The sequence below is a fragment of the Gymnoscopelus microlampas genome (genome assembly GCF_963454915.1).
Source record: "Gymnoscopelus microlampas genome assembly, chromosome: 20".
NCBI lineage: Eukaryota > Metazoa > Chordata > Actinopteri > Myctophiformes > Myctophidae > Gymnoscopelus > Gymnoscopelus microlampas.
Genome location: NC_139957.1, coordinates 11,688,559 through 11,716,058, shown reverse-complemented (window position 1 = coordinate 11,716,058; position 27,500 = coordinate 11,688,559). Strand labels below are relative to the sequence as shown.

General features: G+C 41.2%; 2 protein-coding genes across 2 annotated transcripts in view; one reads left to right on the top strand and one right to left on the bottom strand.

Annotated features, from left to right (window-relative positions):
* npas3 (neuronal PAS domain protein 3) overlaps window positions 1-27,500 on the top strand; it is a gene marked incomplete at its 5' end in the record, with an annotated part of 372,500 nt that overhangs the window by 270,596 nt on the left and 74,404 nt on the right. Inside the window, one exon of the mRNA XM_084045562.1 lies at window positions 21,381-21,561. Coding sequence (XP_083901688.1) covers window positions 21,381-21,561 — 181 coding nt within the window. The remainder of the gene's footprint in view (window positions 1-21,380; window positions 21,562-27,500) is intronic.
* Window positions 8,687-11,795, bottom strand: LOC311036703 (uncharacterized protein). The gene is made up of 6 exons (XM_084045563.1): window positions 11,746-11,795; window positions 11,265-11,305; window positions 10,933-10,990; window positions 10,673-10,754; window positions 10,310-10,381; window positions 8,687-9,888 (listed from the first exon to the last, which is right to left on the bottom strand). The coding sequence occupies exon 6, from the start codon at window positions 9,726-9,728 to the stop codon at window positions 9,087-9,089; it is 642 nt and encodes a 213-aa protein (XP_083901689.1). The 5' UTR covers window positions 9,729-9,888; window positions 10,310-10,381; window positions 10,673-10,754; window positions 10,933-10,990; window positions 11,265-11,305; window positions 11,746-11,795; the 3' UTR covers window positions 8,687-9,086.

The window sequence follows — 27,500 nt, the reverse complement described above, 5'->3', positions numbered from 1 at the left end:
CGGCTGCATTTGCCTGTTGGGATCAATGAAGGTGTTATCTTATTCTGGTTGTGCTGAGGGGCGAACGGGGGGGACCTCTACCCATTCAGCTATGGCCGCCCCTCATGGCCACCAGATATTAAGTGAGGAACATTTTAATACATGACTAATTACAGTCCAATCATTTGATTGGGACCATTCTGCATAATGAGTGCTTTGACCTTTGGTACTGTATCTTTTGATGCCAGTACTTGAGTACTTTTACTCAAACTACTCGGCCCCCTCACCAACGTCTCACCGCCGAACCAACCGATATGCCTGAGTCATAGTGTCGGGGGGCTTTGTCAGAGTAGCAGATCTACAAGCTCACAACACGTCGCGATTACCCGTTGTACCCATAGACTGTAAAAAAGAATGGACAAAGCCACTCCCCTGCTTTCTACAGAACGAAAATGAAGCCGATAGTTCAGGAACATGCATTCCTCCATCGTTAATATATACAGTTGGCCACGTCCGGAACTCAAACGCTATTGGTTGAGACCAGACACGTGACCAGCGAACCGGAAAACACCCCCAAAAATGCTATTGGTTGGGTAGCTTGTCAATCAAGAGCGGGGGCGGGGAATGAATGCTATTGGTTGTGTAGGTTGTCAATCAAATCATCCCGCCTCTCCTGGAGCATAGCCTACTTTATCGTCAATTTTAGAATAAATGGGACCATAATTTAGCAAAACGCATATCATGATGATTGAAAGGAGACTTTAAACTAGCGACTGGAAGCATATAGAATTTATGACAATTTTTATTACGGTAAGAAAATCTAGTCTAAAGTTTGTCAAAAACCCATTCACTTGCGCTAAAATAAATTCTTTCTGACACTTCAGGTCGGCGCAGGGTAAAACAGCGCCACTCTGGCCATTCATAAGCTTCCGTGTTGGCCTCATCGTAAATATCCAAGCCTTGCCCCTTGGTTGTACCCGTCTGTGCCATGTCCCTTTTATGGCCACGTATGGAGATCCCTGATGTCATCAGTATATGACCATATATTGGCATGCCCATATATAGGCTTGTTATAGTGACCGCCCACCGGCCCTCCCATTTGCCAAATGTAATATAGGATATACAGTATACACGACTGTATCAGTGAATTTCTTACATTGTGGTATTGCTACTTTTAGTGAGTTGACGGAGGAGAAATTGGAGGAGAGAAAGGTGAAGGTGTTGGTTAACCACTTAAACCCCAGCATCCTTATTGGGAGGAAGGCATTGCTTATTTTCTATCAATTACACACCCCATGCAGCCTTGACTTTGTCAGTTTTTGTCACATTACTCCAACCAATAATTTGATTCCTGTCCTGAGTCTCCTATTGACCGATGACCCGGTGAGAGAGAGAGAGAGAGAGAGAGAGAGAGAGAGAGAGAGAGAAGGCTGTTTTATTAAGGGATCCCGTCTACTGTGTGTGTGAGAAGGATCAATAAAGCCTCATTTCACTCTAACAGATTCATATTAATCGGGTCACCCGACGTCTCTCCCTGTGTTCCTGACTTCTCCTGTGTCTTCCATGTCCCTGGTGTGTGTGTGTGTGTGTGTGTGTGTGTGTGTGCCGGTCCTGCCATTGTACGACTGTAAGTTTCTACCTCTTGTTGATAAATAAATATTGCTGCTGTTAAACCGTTCCGCTAAAATCTACAACGTGTCGCATGGTCGCGCATTGTGAGCTTGTAGATCTGCAGAGATAGAGAGAGAGTTAGTTTTTTGGGGCATTTTGTCTTTGTGGCATTTAACTGTCACAGGGCTGACTCTGTGACTGTTGATTGTGTGGTGCTGTGTGTCTTTGAGCTGTGTGTGTGGGTGTGTGTGTGTGTGTGTGTGTGTGTGTGTGTGTGTGTGTGTGCGTGCGTGTGTGCGTGCTATTCAGTTCTCCGCCACAGTGGATTAGTCTGATCTGAGGAGCTTTGAGAACTCAATAAAATCAGAGGAGAGGAGGAGTTCACAGAGGAGGAGAGAGCCCTTCTCTCCTTTTTGTCCTTGGAAGTTAATTGTTAAATGTTATTTTTTTATCTTCCGTTTCTCTTGTGGTCTCTTCCTCTCCTTTGTCATCATATCTGTGTCTCTGACTTGCTCTGCATCTGTCTATCTACACACACACGCACACACACACACACACACGCGCGCGCACGCTTGCTGATGCTGAGGGCTTTGCTGCTGTGTATTCATCAATCATTTTTGTGTGTGTGAGAGAGAGTCCTATATGTGTTGTTTCTCTGGGCCTGTTCTGACCGGGTATTTTTGGTATCCAGATAATATCGCCGCCGTCCGGTGGAAATCTCGTATGTCCCGAAACCGTTACTTTTCAGGAAATGAAAAAATAAAGAACCTGCGTTCCAATGTAGTTTATATTCAGTCACAAACTCTTCATACTTTTCTGTGAGCATGTAGATCGGCTATTTTTGCTATACTTTTGCGTGACACTGTAGTATGATGAACTAGGCTAGGGCATTAAATTATGAAAAAGCATAAAGTTAAAAAACATGGAGATACGAGGTTTCTGCTCGACAGAGACCACATCCAGATCTGTGTGTGTAGTTTCCAGTGGAGACAGATTGATGGTGGAATGTGTTTTGGAATGCGTCTCCAGCGACCGCTCTCTCTCTCTCTCTCCGCTCAATATGCAATTAACCACGGAAAAGCAGATTACCTTTGTACATAACGTTAGGATGTTTCGCTGGTTTGGGGGGAAGCTTATTCGTGTTCAGGACTTGGGAGTGCAGCGGTAACCGGAACACAGGATCTCTGTGTGTGTGTGTCTGTGTGTGTGTGTGTGTGTTACTGACATCAGAGTGCTAGCGTCATAGATCAGTGGTTCTCAAACATTTTTTCAAATTCAAATGGCCACGGACCCTCACCGGAAAAGATCATCAAAAGTATTTCTTTTTAATACAGGACTTTTACTTGTAATAGAGTATTTTTACACTGTAGTATTACAGTACAGAGAAGTGTACATAGTTAATATCACATGGTACAACGCACACCTGAGGTCATAGGCGCCGATCCCACGGGTGCTCCTTGTCATAAACACACACCATGAGGTGATGGACACTAATGTGGATGTGCTGGATCAGTGCTTCCCAGGCTGTGGTCTGGGGACCCCCTTGGGGACGAGGCCTGTCAAAGGAGGTGTGAGGCTGTTTGGAGGTAGTAACGACTAACAAACAATTTTAACCCATTCAATCTGGGAACGCATCTCTGTCACTTTAGATGTCTTTGGCTATTACATTTTTTTATTTTTTTATCATAGAAATGTGTGCAAATCTTTGAATAAATATTTTTTCAAGCGAACATTTGTAAATCAAATATTTTGTATCTGGGGAGTCTACAAATGTCCTAACAGTTTTTTTTAAAAGACTTATGTTATGTCAAGGACCCCCAAAATTATATGTATTTAGCCGCGGATCCCCATCTCAAAACATGTCGCACAAACTCATAACTTGCTTTCATCCACTTCGAACTTGTCACCCCTGTTTTGGGCATGTAACCCTCTCTCTTCTCACCGAAAACCTAATGATGAAGCGCGTGCGGGGAAATAACCCTGTTGTGTGACATTAAAGCTGATTCAGATTTCGATGTGTCGTTTTCTTTTCCATGAATCCCCTCGATATCCTCCCGTTCTGTCAATCCTCGTCCTTTTGCTTTGTCTCTTCTTTTTGACACTCCACCATCTCTCTCTCTTCATTCTCTCCGTTCTCTCAGAGGTAAAAATCCTTTTTTATTACGATGATGATCCCTTTTAAGAAGGGATCCGCTGGCTTTACTGTCTGTCGCCCTCCACCCCCCCCCCCCTCTCTCTCTCTCTTTTCTTTCTCTTCCCCCTCCCTCTCTCCTCCCCCTCCGTCTCTTGTCTCCCCCCCCCCCCCCCCTCCTCCCCTCCCTCTCTCGCCCTTTGTTGTCTTTTTAATCGTAGCTGGTCATTAATTTCTGAACATCTTTTGTGATGTATATTAAATATTCTCCCTCCATCGCGCCCGCGGCCAAAATTACCGCGCTCGTTAAGAAATATTTAATTAGGCTGCGGAGCGACCGCATGCACACAGGGGACGCACGCCATTTACATAAGGCAGGTCGCATCTCACATGTCGCGCACGCGCGCGCATACGTGTGTGCAAAAATACACTCAAACATACACACAGAAGTGCATTTCTCTTTGTCTCTTCTGCTGAAGATCACACACACACACACACACACACACACACACACACACACACACACACACACACACACACACACACACACCTTGTTGAGGAATATTGGATGTGAAGGCGGGGTTACAGGGTCAGCAGCTTAGCCAAGGACTCCTATTGGCCAAGGTCAGCCAGGGAGCCGGGGCCTCCCCAGAGGCTCAGCCAATGAAAAGGCAGCTTAGATTGGCCCACCATTACTGTGGCCTCGTATTCAAGTAAGCTACTGACTGACTGACTGACTGTCTGTCTGTCTGTCTGTCTGTCTGTCTGTCTGTCTGTCTCTCTCTCTCTCTCTGTCTAAAGTGACGAACTTTACTGGAGTATTTCCAATTTTCTGTACTTTTACTTCTACTCCACTACATATCAGAGCCAAATATTGTACTTATACTCCACTACAATTATTTGAAAACTTTAGTTACTATTTACTTTGCAGATATACATTATTACATTATAGAACATACATTAACCACTTTAGCCCCATTTTATACCTAGGCTATTTGAAAATAGTATTGATACTTTTACTTAAGCAAGACATTTGAGTACTTTTTCCACCACTGCATTTGACCACTTAAACCCTGTGTACTTCAATAAGGGATGCCTGGCCTGGCGTCCCTAATTTGAATTTCAGGTTACCGAGTTGGCAACAGAGTTAAGCTCCTCCTCAGTCTCTACATCAGACGTAGTTAGTAAAGAAATATATCTGCCTTTATGTTCGTGCGTTGGTGCTAAACTCCTCACTGTGCACATGACCGGTCGAACATCAACCACAGCCACAGCGCTCATATGAATCATTAATATAGCAGTAATTATGCGCTATCAAACTTATAATATTCTCCACTTAGCTCATGTTTAATGCCGTAATTAATTCTGAAGCCGCAAGCCAACATCAATTTATTTGATTAGACGCTTTGCAAAGTCACAGTGAGGAGGGGGAGGGAGGGAGCGGGAGGGGGGGGGGGGGGTGTGCTTTTTAATGTTTTGAAGTGTGTGGAGGGAATATTTTAGTCATCGTGATGCTTTTTCATGATTTCATCGACCTTTTAGTGGCTACCGAGAGGGGTATGTGTGTGTGTAACTCACATGAAAACACATTCATTGCAGGTTAGCTTTTCCAACTTACTAGTGGTACTTGCATAGCAGTAGAAAGAAGAAAAAGAACAAGAAAAAATACCAGGGTTTGATTTTTAACCCCCCCCCCCCACCAAAAAATCATTTTCTTAATTAATTGTATGACAGATAACACAAATAGCTGGTCTACAAGCTCACGTAGCGAGACATTGTGGGCTTTGTGACATTGGGGTTTGGCTATTCTAGCTGTTTTGGAAATAAAGATTTAAATAAAAGATACTTAAGGGGGCAGCAGCCTTCATTATCCCGTAGGAGTCATACTGAATAACAGTTAAGTTCCATGAGCTGTCTGTCAAGAATTAAAATCCACAATGAATGCAAATCCAAGTCACTCCTAATGGGCACCATCCTAGCCCACTGTAGCTTGTGTCTAAACAAGCATAGATGCTGGCGCTTGCATTGTTTACTGTTTACACTGCTGGTCTCTCCCATGATGCTCGCCGGGATCACACAGGTCAGCGGCTGCTTGCGCATGTATCAACTTTTTCTTATAATTGGATTGGCAGGCAGGCTGCGCATGATGGTGGATGTTTGTTTTTTTTGGACAAATATGATTTAGAATTTATTTTAATATTACAATTAGACTGTAATAGCCAAAGTTTCATACAACATGTTTTAGAAAGGCTGTAACTAAAGCTTGATTCTGCCTCTGACAGTGGTTTAAAGTAACTAAGTACATTTATTCAAGTACTGTGCTTAAGTACAATTTTGAGGTAGTTTTAGTTTACTGTAGTATTTCCAATTGTCTATACTTTTACTTCTACTCCACTACATCTCAGAGGCAAATATTGTACTTTTACTCCACTACAATTATTTGAAAACTTTAGTTACTGGTTACTTTGCAGATATAAATTATTACATCATAAAACATAACTTAGCCCTATTTTACACCTAGACTATTTGCCCATCTAAAAAGCCGATCTACAAGCTCAGAACGCGTCGCATTGCCACGCGTTCTGAGCTTGTAGATCTGCTATTTTCAAACGATTTAGTACTTTCACTTTTGATACTTTAAGTACATTTTGATACCAATACTTTTATACTTTTACTCAAGTAATTCCGGACTTTTATTTGTAACAGAGTACTTCTACATTGCAGTATTGATACTTTTACTTAAGTCAAACATTTGAGTACTTTTTCCACCACTGGCATCTGATTTCTTTTGGTGTGGCTGCTGACTCCTGGCTGAGCCTTTCTTGTGTTGGAGTCAGCAGGTTTTGATCTGAACTCATTAGATCAGATATATACAGCAGGCTGATGGCAGAGTTAGTTAGTTAGATGATGATTATACAGTAACAACAGCAGCCGTATATGTTTAGAAAATGCCGCAGTGCTGTGGTCTTGTTTTCTTTCAACCCGCACAGTCTAGATACTAGTATGTTATGTGTGAGCGTCACTCACATTAGGCTGCCCTAGCGCCTCTGATATCTTGTCTAGAGGGGCGGGTTCAAAATCTCCAGAGAGGATCCCATTGGTTCACCGATCTGTGCTCCCGCCCCCCGCGCCCCTCCTCCTCCCCAATGTGCAGCATTGAGAGCACTTGACGTCACAACATTTGGAGCGACGCCCACTGCACTCTGGTTGGTTGGGGAAAGCACCCGCTTCCTATGCCAGGAACGTCAACAGGCTGGTCCAGGCTTTTATTTTTCAGCAAAACACGAAGGAAAATGAAAGCCTGGAGATCGAGGCTACGCAGGCATTGACTTGTACTTTTGAAAGTCAGATTCAGAATATTGTGGCAGTCAACTCTTTTTCTCTCTTGCTGTCGTCTTTGTCCCTCTCCTACTCTTTGTGACTTTCATTCTTTTTTTTTTGTTGGTGTGTGTCCTTTTCCGTTTCATCCTCTCTCTCTCTCTCTCTCTCTCTCTCTCTCTCTCTCTCTCTCTCTCTCTCTCTCTCTCTCTCTCTCTCTCTCTCTCTCTCTCTCTCTCTCTCTCTCTCTCTCTGCTGACCTCTGTTTTCAATCTCTCTCTCTCTCTCTCTCCTGTTCCTCTTGCCAAGTCATTATCCCAAAAGCAAAGGGTGGAAGAGGACGGGGGAGGAGAGAGGGATGGAGGAAGAGTGAAAGAACGACAAACAGAGGACAGGAGGATGGTCAACTGAGTTCCTCGAGGCCTCTAATCAGATCTTCTACCCCACCATTAGATACATTCATACACCATTGTTGTATTGAGTAACTTCCCCCTAAGCAGCATGTTCCCATGTCTTACTTCAGTCCAGGGTAGACCTGTCTTTGTCCTTCGTTTAATGTTGATTGCAGGTGCGGTCGTCTCAAAAAAACAAGAGAAACTAAAGTGGCGAAAGACTCGCGCACCGCAAAATCATTTAAGGATGACTCCTTAGAAAGAGACTAGAAAAATAAAAGATCAAGCACTTTAGCAGGTGGTTGAGAATGTAGAATGTTTAGATCATTATTTTCGAGTCTCTGTCTAAGGAGTCATCCTTACAATTCTTTGTGGTGTTTTAGTCTTTCACCCCTTTAGTTCCTCATGTCATCCCATAGCAAAAGTTTTGTTGCTTATCTATTGCTGAATCTCAACTCTGAGACATAACTATTGCCTTCTCGTTTGTATATCATTCTGTGATCATTTGCTGCTGCCCTATTACTCCTAAGAACAAAACTAGGAGCAATAGAGAGAGATGAGAATGAGATACTAAGTCTAAGATAACTAAGTTTGGTTCAGGCGAGAAGTATTTGAGAAGTATGATAAACAGAGGAGATCTCAACCGGAGCCTTCATTGAAGGGAATCTGAGAAACATAATAAGAAACATCTGAGAATAATGAGCCCTTATAGAGATCTCATCATTGTGAGTTCAATCTCTCTTCCTCATCTCATTTATTTCTATTGGATGCATTAATGGAGCTATATGAGACCTCGATCTGAGACACACATGAGCATTAATGGAGCTATATGAGACCTCGATCTGAGACACACATGAGCATTAATGGAGCTATATGAGACCTCGATCTGAGACACACATGAGCATTAATGGAGCTATATGAGACCTCGATCTGAGACACACATGAGCATTATGAGAAACAATTAAGAATTATACAATTAATACTCAGATTTCTGGAAAAAAATAGACATCATTGATCATTTTAACAGTACAACATTTATTTTCAACACAGGGACACATTTACAGCAGTTAACGGAAAGGAAATATATGAACATACATGTTTTTAATATATGTCACATATATGTTTATCATATATGTGACATATTCGAAATTGGCCACCTACATATATGTATATTACATATATGTACATATATATGTACATATTTCACATTTATTTATTCACTTTTTTTTTTTTTTTAAATAACTAGCCAACCACATTAATATTGACATTCTTCCCATCACTTGGGCATATGTTTTATATCTATCCAATACAGTATGTAAAACATAGGTAGGGAACGAAAACTACTAATCACCAGAAGTCTTAAGTGCATTTTCTGCAAAAACAAGCAACCAAGAGTATATCTAGCGCTAAGGTAAAAGTGCAATATATCAGCTACCTATTTTTCTTTAACAGATGAGACAAAATAGCAAAATCAAATGAGCAAGAGCTAAAACAAATAAAGTGTATCGACTAAACAAGATCCAATAAAACAATACAACAATAAAACAAGCGTTCGTACAACTAGTTAACAACAAGTAGGCCAGGCAAAGAGGAAGGGTAGTGTTTCCTGAAGAGGTGGGTTTTCAGCCTGCGGCAAATGATGGGCAGTGACTCTGCTATCCTGACATCAGTGGGAAGTTCATTCCACCACTGTGGGGCCAGAACGTGCCAGAAAGTCGTGACCGTGTGGATTGGCCAGAAGGACCCTTGAGTGACAAGGCAATCAGTCGCCCCGAGGTGGCAGACCGAAGTGGTCGGGCAGGGGTGTAGGCATCGACCATAGCCCGGTGGTAAGAAGGAGCTGTTCCTTTCACTGCCCTATAGGCAAGCACCAGGGTTTTAAACTGGATCCGAGCTGCTACGGGGAGCCAGTGTAGAGAACGGAGAAGGATAGTTGTGTGGGAGAACTTGGGGCGGTTGAACACCAGACAAGCCGCAGCTTTCTGAACAAGCTCCAGAGGTCTGATGGCAGATGCTGGAGCACCAGCAAGGAGGGAGTTGCAGTAGTCCAGGCGGGAGATGACAAGAGCCTGGATGAGCACCTGGGCTGCCTTCTCCGTGAGGAAGGGGCGAATCCTCCTGATGTTGTAGAGGAGGAATCTGCAGGACCGTGTCACTGATGCGATGTTTGCCGAGAACGACAGTTGATCGTCCAGGGTCACACCCAGATTCTTCGCAGTCCGAGTTGACGTCACCACAGCATTATCAATGATGATGGCCATGTCTCGGTGCGGACAGCCCTTCCCCGGGAGGTACATCAGCTCGGTCTTGTCCAGGTTGAGCTGGACATCCACTCCGAGATGTTAGCCAGACAAGCAGCAATGCGTGCCTCCACTTGTGTGTCAGGGGGGGATGAGAGGATCAGCTGGGTACCCAGCCAGCCTTTGGTAGTGTGTGGCCACTTCTTCTGGGTTGCCTCTACAGAGAAGAGAAAAGGAACTAATGAGAAAACAGTGGACCAAAGTCTACTACAGACTCCAAGCATTTCACTCCATTTGCTACACCGCCTGTTTTAGTGTACAAGAGCTTCTCTGTGAGTTTATTGATGATAATGCCCTTTATTCAAACAAATTAACTATTTTAGTAGTGGTTTTTCTCGTGATTTTGAAAGTTAGGCTTTTCCAAATAGCCTGATTTTAAAAAATAGATGTTTGACATCACATGAACTCCACTTGTTATGGGACATTGTACAACGACAGCGCTAATCTGCACAGGTTTTACCAAATATAGGCCTCCGTCGGTCAGGGTTGACCATAGTTGGCACATCCTATGAGGTCAAATTACTGCATACAAGAACTTGTTTTCCTTTCTCAATTAATTTCTTTTTTTTTATACTCACCAATTGTGTCCATCTTTTTGACTGGATCATGGGCCTCCAGCTGCTCCCCATCACCATGCTTTGGCTTTTGACCTTAAGTAATATTATGTAATTATTAATTTGCAAAAGAAAGGTAAGCGGTTTCACAGACAACATCTCAGATCTAGCTTATGGGGATACAGAGTGAACACAAAGTGGTACAAAGCTGAGCCAGGCAGCATTTTAAAAGGCTTGAGTGTAAACATAAATAAATCAAAATTGCACAAATTAACCAATAACTGTAACAAGCTGACAATTATACAGACAAGAAAGTCGAACATGGCATCAGTTGGTACCTGATCATGACCTATGTCCAAAACAAAAATATGTCAACTGTTTTCTTACCTTGTAAGTAGTGCCATGGAAATGCTGATTTGCAGCAGCTGATGTTCACTGTTCACATAGTAATGGCCCCACACTTTAAGCTCTAGAGCGTGGAACAAATATTAATAAATATTAGCCACAATAAAGCATCAGAAAACACAAGCCCCTAAAACAGTGTAAAAACAGTTGAAGTTTTTTTTAGGTGAATCCCATAACATACCATGTAATGTGTTAACACATGTGTTTTATTTATTGATGACGTGATTGAGACCAACACTTACATTTGAGGTTGGTCTGAAGCAGCGTCAGGACTCAGGAGGATCCCTTCACAATGTCCACCTGACAAATGCAGCAGATGTAAATGTATTAGGGCTACAACTATAATTATTTCATGGAAAATCTGGTTACTATATTAAGAAATGTAGTTTGTATTGATATGTGTAGTTAATCTCCCAGTAGTAAATAGTTGTCCTAAATTTGAAATGAGACAGTGATTAACTTTTACAATGGTAAGATAGCAGAGCAGACTGTCCAAATTCAGTTGTAGTCTGAAAAGTTATGTATATCTGGGAGAACAGAACATTTATTTACATTTCCCCTCCATATGACTTACAGTTATGCTTGAACCATGAAGTGCCATGAACAAACGCAGCCCTGAAAAGGAAAGAAAATGTAAGACTATAGAAGTAGTAACCACAACAACAACAACAATAGCAATAACAATGCATGCATATTTTGTGGCAAATATCCATTATGTTTACCTCAATTTGCCATAATTCTTGGCTCACTCAAGTTTGGTTAACGTTAGGTTTAAAATAAATTAGGCTAACCACATTAAACCACGTGTCCCTTCAGGGTGAAAATTTGGTGAAAATAGCCGATCTACAAGCTCTCAACATATTGTGTTGCGACACGTTGTGAGCTTGTAGATTGGCTTTCGGCTAAGAGATCTGGTGTACAGGTTTAAGTGCTGGGGGAACTGTATCAAAGTATATACTAGACTTTAGTGGTTGATTAACAATAGCTATTGCATTATTATTGTTGTATTATTTCTTATTATTTGCCAACAGCATAAATGATTGTACTGTGTGTACCTTAAGCTTTCTTTGAGTCACACCATGGCCTGGCCTGAACTGCACATCCCTGCAATCACAAATAAAATAAACATTAATGAGCAACTAGTTCAAAAATCACTTGGTAAACAGAGCCATGCATTCTACATAAAAAACAAACATCAATACCTTCATCCAGATACACAGTAATTGAGTTAGCTTCATTCCTGTCGGTGGAAAGACCAATATTAGTTGTTACTAAAAACTGAAGTAACTAGATGGTAAAGAGGCTATATCAGTTAGCCTAGAGGCTAACTTATGTCCCACCACCACCCAGGCACCCACACAATGTTTTAACACAAAGTAGCTTGCATGGACGTGTGTGTTAAGTCACAACAAGTTATTTCAACTATATTTAGAAGCTGTACATGTAGATAATAATAATAACATTAATAATAGTTACCTCCGTAGTGTTCTCTTCATAGCTGCTGCCTGCTGACGCATTTCAAAAATGGGACCGTTGTTGTGATAAAACCGGAAAACGCAACGTTGCCAGATTCTGTGAGAGAAATAGGCAACCAGGTCTAGGAAAACAAGCCCAAAAGAAGCGACTATGGGCCACATGAACACTTTAAAGCTACTGTATGCACCGGCTATTTGAAAATAGCAGATCTACAAGCTCACAACACGTCACACCGTGGGTGACGCGTTGTGAGCTTGTAGATCTGCTATTTTCAAATAAAATCTTGGGGGCTAACTTATAATGAAAAACCCTGGCAACGCTGAAAGAACGGCCCGGTCACGTGATAAGGGACGGCCAATGACAGCACAGCTGTGGTTGTATTGGTTTGCTGGTTGTCAGGGAAACATCACATAACCAATCGGCGGTCAGGCAGTCTTCCAGACCATGGATTTCATTGTCTGTCTGCTTTCTTTTAATGATATGATGATGATGTAGCCTGTATGATATGTTACTTTTTAACTTTTCTCAACACAAAAGCACAAATTTGTCCTTGATATCTCAAAATTACAATAATATTGTATTGTTGCCAGTTTTAATCATTTTTCATTTGATTCTGAGAAATAAAGGTTCTAAAGTGTTAAACTGTTATTAATCTCTCAAGTAGTAATTCAGCAATAACAAATTCAAAGGATTTCGCCCCCGCCCCAAAAAACTGATGGATTCCCCAGATTGAGCTGTTATTTACAAGATAGCCTGATGATACAATAAAACATTGGCAAGGCAAGGCAACTTTATTTGTATAGCACATTTCATAGGAAACACAATTATAAAATTATAACATGACATTAGGATGCATAAACCAAAATAAGTAAAACAAAATTATAGATACAGTTGCAGTGCAGAAGAGAAAAGAAAAGAGAAAAAAGAAAAATAATCAAAGGCAGTGGAAAACAGAAAGGTCTTTAGTTGCGTTTTAAAATAAATAAGAGTGGCAGCAGACCTAATTCAATAATATTGTCTTTATACATATCTTCCATAATCCACAATCTACATTGAATGGAAATACTTACAATAATGAATACTTTAAAATAAAAAAAAGTGAGCTGTATATAGGCATTATGTATATGCAAAAAGTCCTATTAGCTATATATGTAGGCATATATGTAGGCATTTATGACTATATGCAAATATATGAACCTGATTGTGGCATATATGTGGACACATATAACTCCAAAATGGTAATTGTTCAGGAAATTAAAAACAAAATATATTTTTTTAAGAAAACCTTATATTTTTAAAACAAAGCAATACTGCCTCATCAAACTTGGTATTGTGACTTTATATCTTATCAGATACTTGCATGTGTCATTATATTATCACCACTTTACCCAAATCCAGTTCAAGTGGAGTTAGGAGGTTTTGTCCATCATTGAGTGGAGTTAGGAGGTTTTGTCCATCATTGATAAGAACAGCTGACAATGAATCTCAAAGCTCACAACACATCACAACACATTGTGAGCTTGGAGATCAGCTATTTATGGTGTGCGCCATCCTCATATACTAAGTATAGATCAAGCTGAATGCTGTACTTAAACAACTTTTATTTTAACATGCATTGGAAACATCCATGGATCTAACTGTTACCACTGTTGTTCTTCTACAGTTGAGTACAACAAACAATTCTGCCTCAATACTCAATACTAAATTTATTTAACAAAAGCAATCATGGCACACCAACAATAAATAAATGGCATATCAATAAAAAAAAATACATTCATGAATAATAGAATCTGTAGCCTATCAAATCTGTAGCCTACTGCACTAACAATAACAACCACAGTTGCATTTACCTATCCATCAACATTTTATTATTACACTGTTGTGTGTTGTGTGTTGCCTAAACCTTCCAGTCACTGGGTTGGTGAAAACACCCCGCAAAACGGTGACCAGAGCCGAGAGCAAATGACTGTTCACTTAAAGTCTCTGCTAAAGGTGGAGGGTAAAGCATGAATGCAGTCTGACATGAGTGATATTCAGTCACATCCTGCATATTGGTTTAACGCTGAAATTACACAGTGAAAACTGTCCAAATTTATATCTGACAATTGGTAAAAAAAAAAGTCTGAATTACGTTTTTTTAAATCTGTAGTATTTATATTTGACAATTGGCAAAAACCCTGTATATATAGTATGGAGCAGTGGAGAGCATGAGAGGAGGGGGAGTTGTTTGTTTTTGACGGACAGTTTGAGGATCCAATGGAGTTGGGAGTTTTCTTCAGAGGCGCTTTTTAATACTTTTCATAGTTTATTATAAAAAATAACTTTACACAGATGTAAAGGGGGTTCAATAGCATTGATTTATGAAAAAAAAAAACTGAAAATGGAGTTAGCTGGTCCCGGCTGGACACCGACGATATGCAACATATATTCCCTATATATCAACATATATGCACATATATGAACCTGAATATGGCATATATGCGGCATATATTCTGCATATACCTGCCATATATTGGCATATGTGTTCATATATTTCCTTTCTTCCGTAATGATGAGACTCTTTGAAAGAGATGTTAGTGAGATTATCCCAAGAACTCAAACAGTGATCACTGAAAGACAGAGATGAGACTCTTTAAAATAGATATTCGTGAGATTATCCCAAGAACTCAAACAGTGATCACTGAAAGACAGAGATGAGACTCTTTAAAAGAGATGTTAGTGAGATTATCCCAAGAACTCAAACAGTGATCACTGAAAGACAGAGATGAGACTCTTTAAAAGAGATGTTAGTGAGATTATCCCAAGAACTCAAACAGTGATCACTGAAAGACAGAGATGAGACTCTTTAAAAGAGATGTTAGTGAGATTATCCCAAGAACTCAAACAGTGATCACTGAAAGACAGAGATGAGACTCTTTAAAAGAGATGTTAGTGAGATTATCCCAAGAACTCAAACAGTGATCACTGAAAGACAGAGATGAGACTCCATAATAGCGACGCCATTAAGATCATTTTGAGAACTCAAACAGTGATCACTGTGAGACTGAACAGTGTCATATCTCAGGAGTTCAAATTGAGAAGAATGAGAAAATGCACTTTGGTCTCGGCTGGTGCTCATCTTTATCTAGAGACACAAATGATACATAATGGAGGTCTCATTTAGGATTTTCGCTTGCTATTGTTTCTTTCTTTTTTGTTTTTAATCTTTTTTTTAATTTTTAATTTTTTAACCACTTGAACCTCAGCTTGCCTATTCTGGGAGGGAACACAGGCAAAGTTACATACGATGCCTTTAACTTGCCAAACTAACTTCAACAGTAGTATTGTTTTTTCTTTGCGCTACACCCCCAGAAAGTATAACTGGCGTTCACAATTTAGAGGGCCAATAGTAGCCAATCACCTGCTCTTTCCAATAGCATGTGGCATTCTACTCCCCTAAATTATTTTTGCTTAACCCATTAAGACCGTATAATTTTTAGAGCACCGAGTACCGCACTATGAGCTTGTAGAGCTGCTATTTTCTTTTTAATCGTGAAAATGTGTGCAAATCTTTGAATAAATATATTTTTAAAGCGAACATTTGTAACTCAAATCTTTGCTTCTGGGGGTCCCTGGAACAAAACATTTTGAGATGGGGGTCCGCGGCCAAATACATATACCCCCATCTCAAAATATTTTGTTCCAGGGACCCCCAGAAGCAGATATTGGAGTTAAAAATGTTCACTTAAAAAAAAAAAAAAAAAAAAAAAAAAAAATATATATATATATATATATATATATATATATATATATATATATATATATATACAGGAAAATCCATAGATTTCTTTCAAATAAGCCTTATTTATACGGTAAAACAAACCCACTGCCTTTGCTGACACGTAGTCGCGTGTACTGCCGTGTATAGTCAACCCCCCCAAAGGCCCACTCTGAGCCAGAGAAACACTGCGTTTGTTGTACTTTTAATTAGCGATTGTAGTGAAGAAGTTTGACAGGAATCTTCTCATCTCTGACCTTCTGTCTAAAACAAAAGCTGTCGTCACTTTCAATTTGCGTGTGAAAGTGAAGGGTCTGTGTAGTTTTTGACGTTGTTTGTGTGCGCGCGTGCGTGGGTGCGTGGGTGTGTGTAGATAAGACTTATTAAAAGGCAGGGAGCAGAGCGCACTGTCGTTGGCGTTTTATCATTTAACTCGTCCTCTCAGACAAGGACATCAACGCGCGCTCAAAATAATAATGATGATAACCATGTTGAAAGAACAGACAGAGGGACACTGGTGTGTGTGTGTGTGTGTGTGTGTGTGTGTGTGTGTGTGTGTGTGTGTGTGTGTGTGTGTGTGTGTGTGTGTGTGTGTGTGTGTGTGTGTGTGTGTGTGTGTGTGTGTGTGTGTGTGTGTGTGTGTGTGTACAAAAATGTGTTTTTGTGTAAAGCAGGAGTGTCTGTAGTGAATGTGTAAATATGTGTTTATGTTGTTGTTTGAATTTGCTTGTCATGTGCGTTTGTGTGTGTGTGTGTGTGTGTGTGTGTGCGTGCGTGCATGCATGCATATTTGTCATGGTGTGTGTGGTGTCAGACGTGTCTCCTTCATGCATTAGAGATCATCAGATCAGTGTGTGATGGAGTGTTGCCTTTTTGACTCTGCAGCAGCGGTTCCCAATGCGTGGGTCACGGCCCGCTGGTGGGCCGTGAGGATATTGCCAGTGGGACCGCAAAATAAAACACTGACATTTAAATAGATCGATAGATCGAACGATAGATAGGTAGATAGATAGATAGATTAAGTAGGGCGTTAATTTACGAAAAAACACAAAAAAGTTAGAATATGGAGATAAGAGGTTTCTGCCTGACAGTGACGATATCAACATTCTCACTGTTCATCGTGTGATGAAGTACTGTATATCACCGCTGTCGGGTGGAAACCTTGTAACCTTTTCAGGAAATGGGGAAAAAATAACACGAGTTCCAATGGATCTAATGTAGATGTTACAGTTTTCATTGAATCTCTCAACATGATGTGTTGTGAACTTGCAGATCAGCTATTTTCAAATAGACAAATTATAAAATGGGGCTTAATTGGTTCATGTATGTTTTGTAATAATAATCTATACCTACAAAGTAACTAGTAGCTAAAGTTTTTTAATAATTGTAGTGGAGTAAAAAGTACTATATTTGCCTAGAAAGAAAAAAAGAAAGCCAAGGGTCACTTTTAATACTGAGGTGGTGGTGGTCTTTACGCATTCCAAGGCTACTCTCGGTTGGCTGAGATGGGAAGAAAAGGGTATCGGCTATTTGAAAATAGTCGATCTACAAGCTCACAACACATCGCGATGCGACGCGTTGTGGGTTTGTTGATCTGCTGTTTTCAAATATTTTTGTATATACCATACATTAGTAAACTTGTGAAATGGGACATTCTGGGTAATGAATGCTTATACTTTTGGTACTTTAACTATATGTTGATGCCAATACCCTTGTACTTTACTCACATTCATTTTTACGCAGGTTCGAATCCCAACCTCCCAGTCTCAGGGCGGACACTCTAACCACAAGGCCACTGAGCTGATTTTACTTAAGTACCTTAAAGGTCCTATGACATTCATTTTCACTTTTTTATGTTTTTTGGGGGGTTTTATGACCTCAATTACACCCAAAAAAACTTAACTTTGAACATTCAGTGGATTTTCTGTGGTCTGTTTTTTTTTGAATAATTAGGCTGAAAAGTATCTGGGATTGGCCCCTTGACTGTGATGTCATAGTCACTTAATCCCACCCCCTCTCCTCTCCTCCCCACCCCTCCCCTTTCCTTGGGGGGTGGAGCAGAGGCGACGATTGACAGGCAAAATCCCTCAACAGCGACACCCGCAGGCAAAGATTACTTTTGACATTGCAGTTGAAAAGGCTTTAGAAATGTGAGAGAAAAACACCTGCAATGGCTCACTGGAGTGGCATTTTCAGTTAAAACTTTTTATACACGTTTGAAGGACCATGACAAAGACTTTCAATGTGTTGTAAAACTGGATGTCATGAAACCTTTAAGTGAAAAATACGTTTACTTTCCACCACTGTATGTTCACTCGCTTCCGGCAGCTTGACAGGACGTTGTGCAGAGTGGTACAGAGGAGCAGGCTGCCAGGTCTTTACTAACTGATTAGAAGTCATCATGTTATTCACACGCACAACAATGCAGATCCAATTACCAGCAAAACGTGTAAACATGAGCGCCGACTCCCATGATACACCACGCTCTGTGTGCGAGTGTGTGCGTCTTTGTCTGCATGTGTGTGCGCACGTGCACGTGTGTGTGTGTGCGTGCGTGTGCATACACAGGTGAACGTGACTGTTTGTGTGTGTGTGTGTGTGTGTGTGTGTGTGTGTGTGTGTGTGTGTGTGTGTGTGTGTGTGTGTGTGTGTGTGTGTGTGTGTGTGTGTGTGTGTGTGTGTGTGTGTGTGTGTGTGTGTGTGTGTGTGTGTGTGTGTGTGTGAGTGATCCCTCTCATGTCTTAATCAGTTGTTTCTGCTCTAGATGACAAATTATGAGGGGACTAAATTTCCTTAAAGGGATTTGCTATTAAAAGGATTACTTGCATGTAATCCCTTCATCCCAGTGGACCCCCCCCCCCCCCAAAAAAAAGAAAACATGATCTGACACATACACACAGACGTTCGCACACACGACGTGCATGTGTTGATGCATTAGGGCTGCCAAAATATCACTCTCTCTCCACTCCTTCATCCTCTCAATTAATGTTGTGAAATCCTGCTAATGACAGCCTGTACGGTTCAACTCTGTACTTCTTTAACAAGGAAGCGTATTTGTTTCATTTCCATAATAAAGGTAAGAGGGGTGTGTGTGTGTGTGTGTGTGGGGGGGGGGGGGGGGGCGGGATTAGTAAGGGGGGGCTGAATAGAATTTTAGGAGTGTGGTGCAACCCAAGAGACAGGCGCGTACAGCCACGACACCAACACGACGCAAAAGCAAGCTTGTGTTTTCTATTCAAGGCAGGTAAATAAGTCCTACTAGAGGTTTGGGTCGCTACGTGGCACTGCATGCCGATCCGACTAATATGTCTGAGTCATAGTGTCGGGGGCTTTGTCAAAGTACCCGTTTTACCTGTCTGTGTCCCCTTTTGTGCCCATATATGGCGATCCCTGATGTCATTAGTGTATGCCCATACCCTGTATAATTGGCATGGGGCATATTGGTTGGATCTGTGGTTCTGGACAACTGTATATCCATATATGCCCGTATATGGACATATCAGTCTGGGGCGGGCACCACACTCCCTCGAGTCGTTGCCGATGTGAGCGCCGAGTTTGAAGTCGGTCGGTCCCATATACTGTTTGCAAATAATGTATGTACAATTAAAAGGGAATGAATGTGTAAACAGAGCTATGTTACATTGCAACTTAGAGAAATAACCATAAGAATTGTGCATTTGCTGTCAGAAATTGTTATCTTGGGCTAAACTTTAGAAACGTTCTCTATCTCTCTCCCCACCCCTCTCTCCTGTTTTTCTCTGTCTTATCATCTTATTCACTATATTTTGTCTGTCTCTCTGTGTCCCGAGACATAGACACAATGTGCTTTACAAAAGCAGGAAAAGCAAAGTAGAAAATAAATTGGGAGATGATGTAATTCTCATCTTTATTGTTCTGGTGAGAGTATGGGTGGACTTGGGTTTCCACAAACACCTGAGTGATATGTCTGGACTTATCTAACTGTGTGTGTCTGCGTGTGTGCGTGCGTGCGTGCGTGTATGCGACATGCGTGCGTGTGTGTTCACGCTCGCAGTACTCCAGTATGTTCATTTTTCAATACTTTATGCTTCTACTCCACTACATCTCAGAGGCACATATAGTACTTTTTTACTCCCCTGCAATTATTTGAAGACTAGTTACTTGGTAGCTATAGATTATTCTTACAAAACATACATTAGTCACTTAAGCCCTATTTCAACAATCTATTCAAAAATAGCCAATCTAGGAGTTGTCAGCTTGTAGATTGGCTATTTTCTAAAGACAGATTTTGGTACGTTAAGTACAGTATATTTTGATGCCAATACTTTTTGAATACAGGACATTTACTTGTTTGCACATGGTGGTATGGCTACTTGAGTGATATGTCTGGACTTATTTATTGAACAGTGGTGCTGCAGTGATGCAATGTGTTCAGGAATGTGAGCTCATCTTTATCTCTTGTCCTTTGGTTAACATGTCGGTGGTAATGGAAACGTTTTCATTATGTATAATGTTGATGTCGGGCAGAAAACATTTTAGATTGCTTGTAGATCAGCTATTTATAATAATGAAAAAGGAACGTTTCCACACGATGACTATATAAAGTGTACTTTCCAGTGCTTTCAAACAGTAAGCATGCAGGACTATATCCACCCTCAAAACACACACACACACACACACACACACACACACACACACACACACACACACACACACACACACACACACGGTCCAAGTACAGAGCTAACGCAGGTCCAACCCTGTTTAGACTGGCACCAAATCCAGCTCAAATCTGATTTCCCACCCAGATTGGAGTGGGATTGGCTGTTCAGACTGCATTAAAACAGTGTGACTCCAATCTGCACAGATCAGCTTTGGGCTGCAAGTCTGAAGATGGCCTTGAGTCTAGAGCAGTGGTTCCCAAACCTTTTTAGTTCGAGATCCAAAAGAGAGATGTTTGCCCGGCTGTTTTCACTACTTCTTTAACATTTATTTATTTATTTATGAACTACTTTTGAAAAAAAAAAAAGGAATTATTTTTAATTGATAGAAAGTTGTGATTTCTTTGTTTAAAGGTTTTTTTTTTATCTTTTGAAAAAAAAAAAGTTTAAATGTGGTTAAAAAGTGGTTAAATACTGTAGGCACCTGCTGTAGACAGTTGTGTTCCTAACCGTTTTTGTCATTAAGTGATGCCGTACCTGCAGTGGTCTCGCGAGATTACTGGGACGTGAACGTGATTTCAGCATTGTGTATGTGCTTAGCTGCTGCTGTCCACACACAGATGTCTCCCGTGCTGTGATTCATAGTTGTTAATAAACCTGTTACTTGAACTTATATCCGCCGATGTGACCACGTGTCTCCGTCAACTTGCTGTAACCGGTAGGAACAACAGAACTACAAGTCAAGAAGTCAACACCTGCCAAACTAAGCAGTCTTTCTCTTTTGCTCTCTCTCTCTCTCTGTGTGTCTCTCTCTCAGGTGGAGTTGACGGGCAGCAGTGCGTTCGACTACATCCACCCGGGCGACCATGTGGAGACGGCCGAGCAGCTGGGCATGAAGCTCCCTCCAGGAAGAGGGATCTCCCTGTCCCAGGGGACAGCCAATGAGGACGCAGCGTCGTCGGCCTCCTCGTCCTCGCACTCGGAAACACCCGAACCAGGTAGGGGGGTTGGAGGAGAGGAATGGAGAGTAGAGGGTTGGGTATGGATTGGGTTTTATCCGATAACCTGGTCCGGTCCTAAACCAATATTATTTTGAAATAGTGCCTAAACGGTGCCAGAACCGATACTTTTTTTTTACTTAAGTGTAACAATAATACTGCAATGTAGAAATACTCTGTTACATGTAAAAGTCTCAAATTAAATATTTACTTGCGTAAAAGTACAAAAGTATCGTCATGAAAATATACTTAAAGTACCAAAAGTTAAAGTACTCAATGTGCAGAATGTCCCATTTCACAAGTTCAAAATGTATTAAACAATCTTTTGAAAATAGCAGATCTACAAGCTCACAATGACACATTGTGAGCTTCTAGATCTGCTATTTTCAAATGGCCGAAATCTATGTAGGGCTGAAGTGGTTAGGGAAGGATACAGAGGGCGAGGGAGGAGGGGAAAAGGTCAATAGTAGAGGTTGAACTTTGGGAAGTCAGAGAAGAGAAGGGAGCGACAGAGCCAAGGAAAAGGTCAATGAAAAAAATTGAGGAGGAGGGAGAGAGAGAGAGAAGGTCAGATGAGGATGCAGGAGGGATGGATGGAGGAGTGGAGGTGAGGGAAGACGGGAGGAGAGGAAGAACTGAACGTAGGAGGTACCACTACGCTTTGGAGTTGAACTGTCAACCTTGACAGTGTTGGTGCTCTCTCCTCTGCTCTCTTCATCCTCTCCTCTCTTCATTCTCTCCTCTCCTCTCTTCATTCTCTCCTCTCCTTATTCTCTTCTCTCCTCTCTTTATTCTCTCCTCTCCTTATTCTCTTCTCTCCTCTCTTTATTCTCTCCTCTCCTTATTCTCTCCTCTCCTCTCTTCATTCTCTCCTCTCCTCTCTTTATTCTCTCCTTTCCTCTCTCCTCTCCTGTGTATTTAATTAGCAGACAGATTGTAAATCAGAGCACATGCTCCACCGTGGTACAGAAGCCTGAAAAGGACATATTTCTCATCGGAATTCTTTCCACTTACCTACCACACACACACACACACACACACACACACACACACACACACACACACACACACACACACACACACACACACACACACACACACACACACACACACACACGCGCGCGCATAGCCTCCCATCACCATATGTCATAGACTTTTGCCTTCCAAACATACTCCCCTGACACGCCACCACCCATTTACACCTCTCTCTCTCTCTCTCTCTCTCTCTCTCTCTCTCTCTCTCTCTCTCTCTCTCTCTCTCTCTCTCTCTCTCTCTCTCTCTCTCTCTCTCTCTCTCTCTCTCTCTCTCTCTCTCTCTCTCTGACATGTGGTGATGATAATAACCATAAGTATTAAGGGGGTAAAATCCATTTATAAATTAAACAAAAAGCCTGAATATCCATCTGAGTCTCTCCCTCACTTCATCAGCCTGTACAAACACACACAGAGAGAGAGAGAGAGAGAGAGAGAGAGAGAGAGAGAGAGAGAGAGAGAGATTGTCTGGGTCTACAGAGAGAGACGCTGGTAATTAGATATGCCACGGAATTCTTCTTTCTTTCTGTTCTATCGTTTCGTCGGCTGATTGGGGAGGATGGAAGCTGTAAATTAATTGGAAGTTCCATGTTTTTTTGTTTTTTTTTGTCGTTTTCATTCTCTCTCTCTCTCCTTTTCTCTCCCTCGGGTTTCCTCGTTGTTCATTTCTTCTCCTCCTCTCGTCTCCTTGCCTCCTCCTGTCTTTCTGTGCATATATATATATATATATATATATATATATATATATATATATATATTTATTATTATTATTATTATTATTATATTTTTTTGACATTTTTTATATAAATTAAATTATGTACATTTTGATACCAATACGTTTGTACTTTTACTCAAGTACATTTTGAATTCCGGACTTTTACTTGTAACAGAGTATTTCTACATTGCACATTGACATATCAATGTGTAAGTAAAACATTTGAGTACGGTACTTTCTCCACCACTGCGTGTGTGCGCGCGCGCGCGTGTGTGTGTGGGGGTTGTTTACAGTGGTGAATGGGTGTGCTATCATGTCTGTTTGTCCTCCAGGCATACATGTTTTTTCCATTTCTTTTCACGGTACTCCACTGTTCATTTACCTTTTCACCGGCGTGCGGGGAAGACGTCATCAATCTCCATGAAGCTTCACATCTTAAAGTTCATGCTTATTAATGTTGTGGCCTTTTCTACATCTTTAAAAAACATTTCCCTGCAAAGCGCCCTTCTCATTTGCGTCCCTACACACAGCAGAGTCCTGTTATTCATTTGTATCTCTTTAATGCACAAATGTAACCGTTTGGACCTGTAAGGGTCCAACACAAGCTCAGGTAGTGAGCTGATAGATCTGCGATTTTTGAAAAACAAACAAAACAAAAACAATTCTATAACATTTGGAATTACTTTGAACAAATCTTCTCTAATGCCGGTCACCAATTTGGGGGTCCTAAGTGCTATGCCTGGGCGGCAGTAAAAGTGGAGGTTAGGTGTGCGGCGTAAGTTGCCGTGGTGACGGACCCGGGTAAACAGTGATCCACTGTAACGTTGTTAAGACAGAAACATCCAAGGTTAGACCAGACTAGGTTTTAAAGGTTATATCTAGCTCAGTGGTTGTAAAACTTTTTCAGGTCAAGGACCCCCAAATTGATATTGTATTTGCGCACGGACCCCCCATCTGAAAAGTATATACTGTATGTATTTAAACTATGGTTGACCGGAAAATCCAAAATGGCAGATGTACAAGCTCGCTGTGATCTTGTACATCCCCCCAAGGAACTATGGACCCCCACTAGCTCTCCATTAGATCCCGATCCCCTGGTATAGGCCAGGGTGGTTTAAAAAATCAATGCTATTGTTAATAGAAAGTGTTTTGACCAAGGTGCGGATTACATTGGACCAAGGACGGACCGGGAAAGTTGTTTAAAGTTTGACGGCCTCTCTGCTGGCTTATAATATATGAGAGTTGAACGCGGGCGCTCCCGTATCGTTTTAATTACGCTCCTCCCTCATAAAGTATTTAAAAGTGAAGTGTTAGAATACGAGTTGACCTCGGAGAAGAGGGACGTCTGTCTTTGAAGTATGCTCCTCCATCGCGCTCTCTTCATCTTCTGTCTCGCAAGGCCATCGTCTTTTTAAACACTGATGCAATTTGACCAACGATGAGTCACACTCCTCTGTGTGTGTGTGTGTGTGTGTGTGGGGGGGGGTGTCTGTACAATTACAATACAGGATCCCAACCCTGGTACAGCTAGGTAGAATGGCTTGAATGAGTGTTTTGCCCTCAAGGTCATTGCTACTATAAACAGAAAAAGGTTGTCATCTAAACTGCCTTCCATTGCGGTGTGATTTGAATGGAATATCATGCAGGGGATCGCCCATTGTCAAGGACAAAGTTCAAGGTTATTGTTATTACAATATGAAACTCCTGTTAAAATATATACATATATTTTTTTTTTCTGGTTCAAGTTTTGTCTGCTAGTGTTTTTTGCGTCATCACTTCCAATTGCACATGTTTATCCTGTATGAGTTCTTGCCCCTGTTTGGATCAAAATGGTATCCCGGTACTACTAATTTACTTTTATAAAGATTCACAGCACAATGACATTAATTTACAGTCGCACTGCAAGGTCAGACTCAAACAACCCAGTACTCGACTTAAGCTCGGCAATTCATTTTCTCTCATTTTTTATTAATTAGCCAGACAATTTAGTCACGAAAACGTGAAACGTGAATGTTAATTTTTACTAATTCTTCTTACGCTCTTTTGATAAAGTGCAGATTTAATTATCCTAGCGTTAGCAAGGGCTCATTTAGATGTATTAAAATACGAGAAACGTTGAATGCTAATGTTAGCGATTCTCCCACGTCTCTCCTGACGCACAGCAAAATCCTCAGCGTAAATGGAACCATTCATAAGGGGTCCATTTGGTTACATTTGTACACTCTCCGAGTTAAATTAACGCTCGGTATTTCACAGCTTAAGTTCTCCATTATTAGCTCCAGACATTTCTTAATTGTCCGCAACTCCACTTATTTTAACATCATAAGTCCTTGATTATTGTTGCTAATTATGCTATTAGCACAGTGGCTGCTGGAATAATTCTTAGTAATCGCACACATTTATCATAATTAATCCAGTTTACCGCCACCTCCATTTAAAGTCACTTTAGGGTCTTTCGTCTCCCAAGGACAATGTCCTACACATTGTGTATGCGTTCGTGCACACGTGCTCACGCGTGTGTGCGTGTGTGTGTGTGTGTGTGTGTGTGTGTGTGTGTGTACAGGTTAGACCTTTTGTACATTATATGGTTTCTTTACTGGGTTGTGTGTCTGACATAACCCATGTGACATTTCAAATGCAAAGACAGACAGACAGACAGACAGACAGACAGACAGACAGACAGACAGACACACACACACACACACACACACACACACACACACACACACACACACACACACACACACACACACACACACACACACACACACACACACACACACACCTCTCTCATGTTAAACATTTTCCTTAGAACTATTATACCTTTGAATTAATCTTAAACGTTGAATAGAATGTTTGGAAAAGCTGCAATATGCTAAATGTATATCATGTCTATCGTCGCTGTCGGGTGGAAACCGTGTACGTCCAAAACGGTTACTTTTCAGCAGAAAATAACCTGTGTTCCTATGGATCCAATGTGGTTATTATTTAGTCACAAGCTCTTGTTAACACTGTTCATTGGTATTTATAAAAAACAGACAGATTTATTAAAAATAGCAAAAATATCTACAAGCTACATACTATCTACAGTACAAGCTTATAGATTGCCTATTTATCCTACGTTTGTGTGACTCTGTAGTATGACAAAGTAGGGCATTAATGTACGAAAAAAAATACGTTGAAATATGAAGATACAAGGTTTCTGCCCAACAGTGACAATATGTATGTATGTATATATATACAGTATACAGTATGTATGTATTTATGTATGTCCAGAAAGTATTTAAAGTTAATCTCCTTTTAAAACTTGTGTTCCATAATGTGTACAACCGTAGGCAGAGCCAGACGCACACTAAGCTGCGGCACGCGTCAACAACGTGCATTAGCATAATGCAGCGCTGCCTGTTTTAAAGCATTCAGACCTTTTCTTTCATGAGTACGGCTAGAAGAGAGCAGACACACTCCACACACTCCTCTCTCAGAGAGAATCCATCACAATAGACCGACTAAAAGTCCTCAAATTAATTAAACCGGAGCGTCGGCGCTGTTAAAGAGTCATAAAAACCCACTTGAGCCCAAACAAAGAGCTTCCCCTGGCCTGTAGGATTGCCACTAAAAGCAAAATTAGCCGTCTGGTTCGTTAAGTTCGTTAAGTTTCTCGTACGGACGCGACTCGCGCTCTCTCCGGAGCTAATTGGAAATCTTCAGGGTGCACAATGGCCAATCAGGGGCTATTATTATTTGAGTTTTTTCTTTTAATTAGGTTCCTTAACAAGGACAGATAGGTTTACAATGGGGCTGTCTGGGTGTTGATATAATGACAGAAGAGGACAGCTGAACAGCAGGTCTCTGGGTGTGATATGAAGAACCCATCCTCTGTGATGTCTGCTTGTCAGGAGGTTGAGGACACTTTAGGACAGTGGTTCTCGAACTTCATCATGTCAAGGTCCCCCAAAATGATATGTATTTGGCCGCGGACCCCCAGAAGCAAAGATTTGAGTTGAACAAAAATATACATATTCAAAACTTTGCACAAATCTTTCACAATTAAAAAGATATAGCAGATCTACAAGCTAGTAGCGCGGCACTCGGTGCAGCGCTATGAGCTTGTATATCTGCTATTTTTGAATGTTTTAACCCCACTTTGAGAACCAACACTTTAGGACCTCAAATCACCCACCAGCTAAGTGAC

Bases quoted from the DNA above. Each gene is read 5' to 3' on its own strand.
- LOC311036703 (XM_084045563.1), bottom strand. From the start codon at position 9,728: ATGTACCTCCCGGGGAAGGGCTGTCCGCACCGAGACATGGCCATCATC.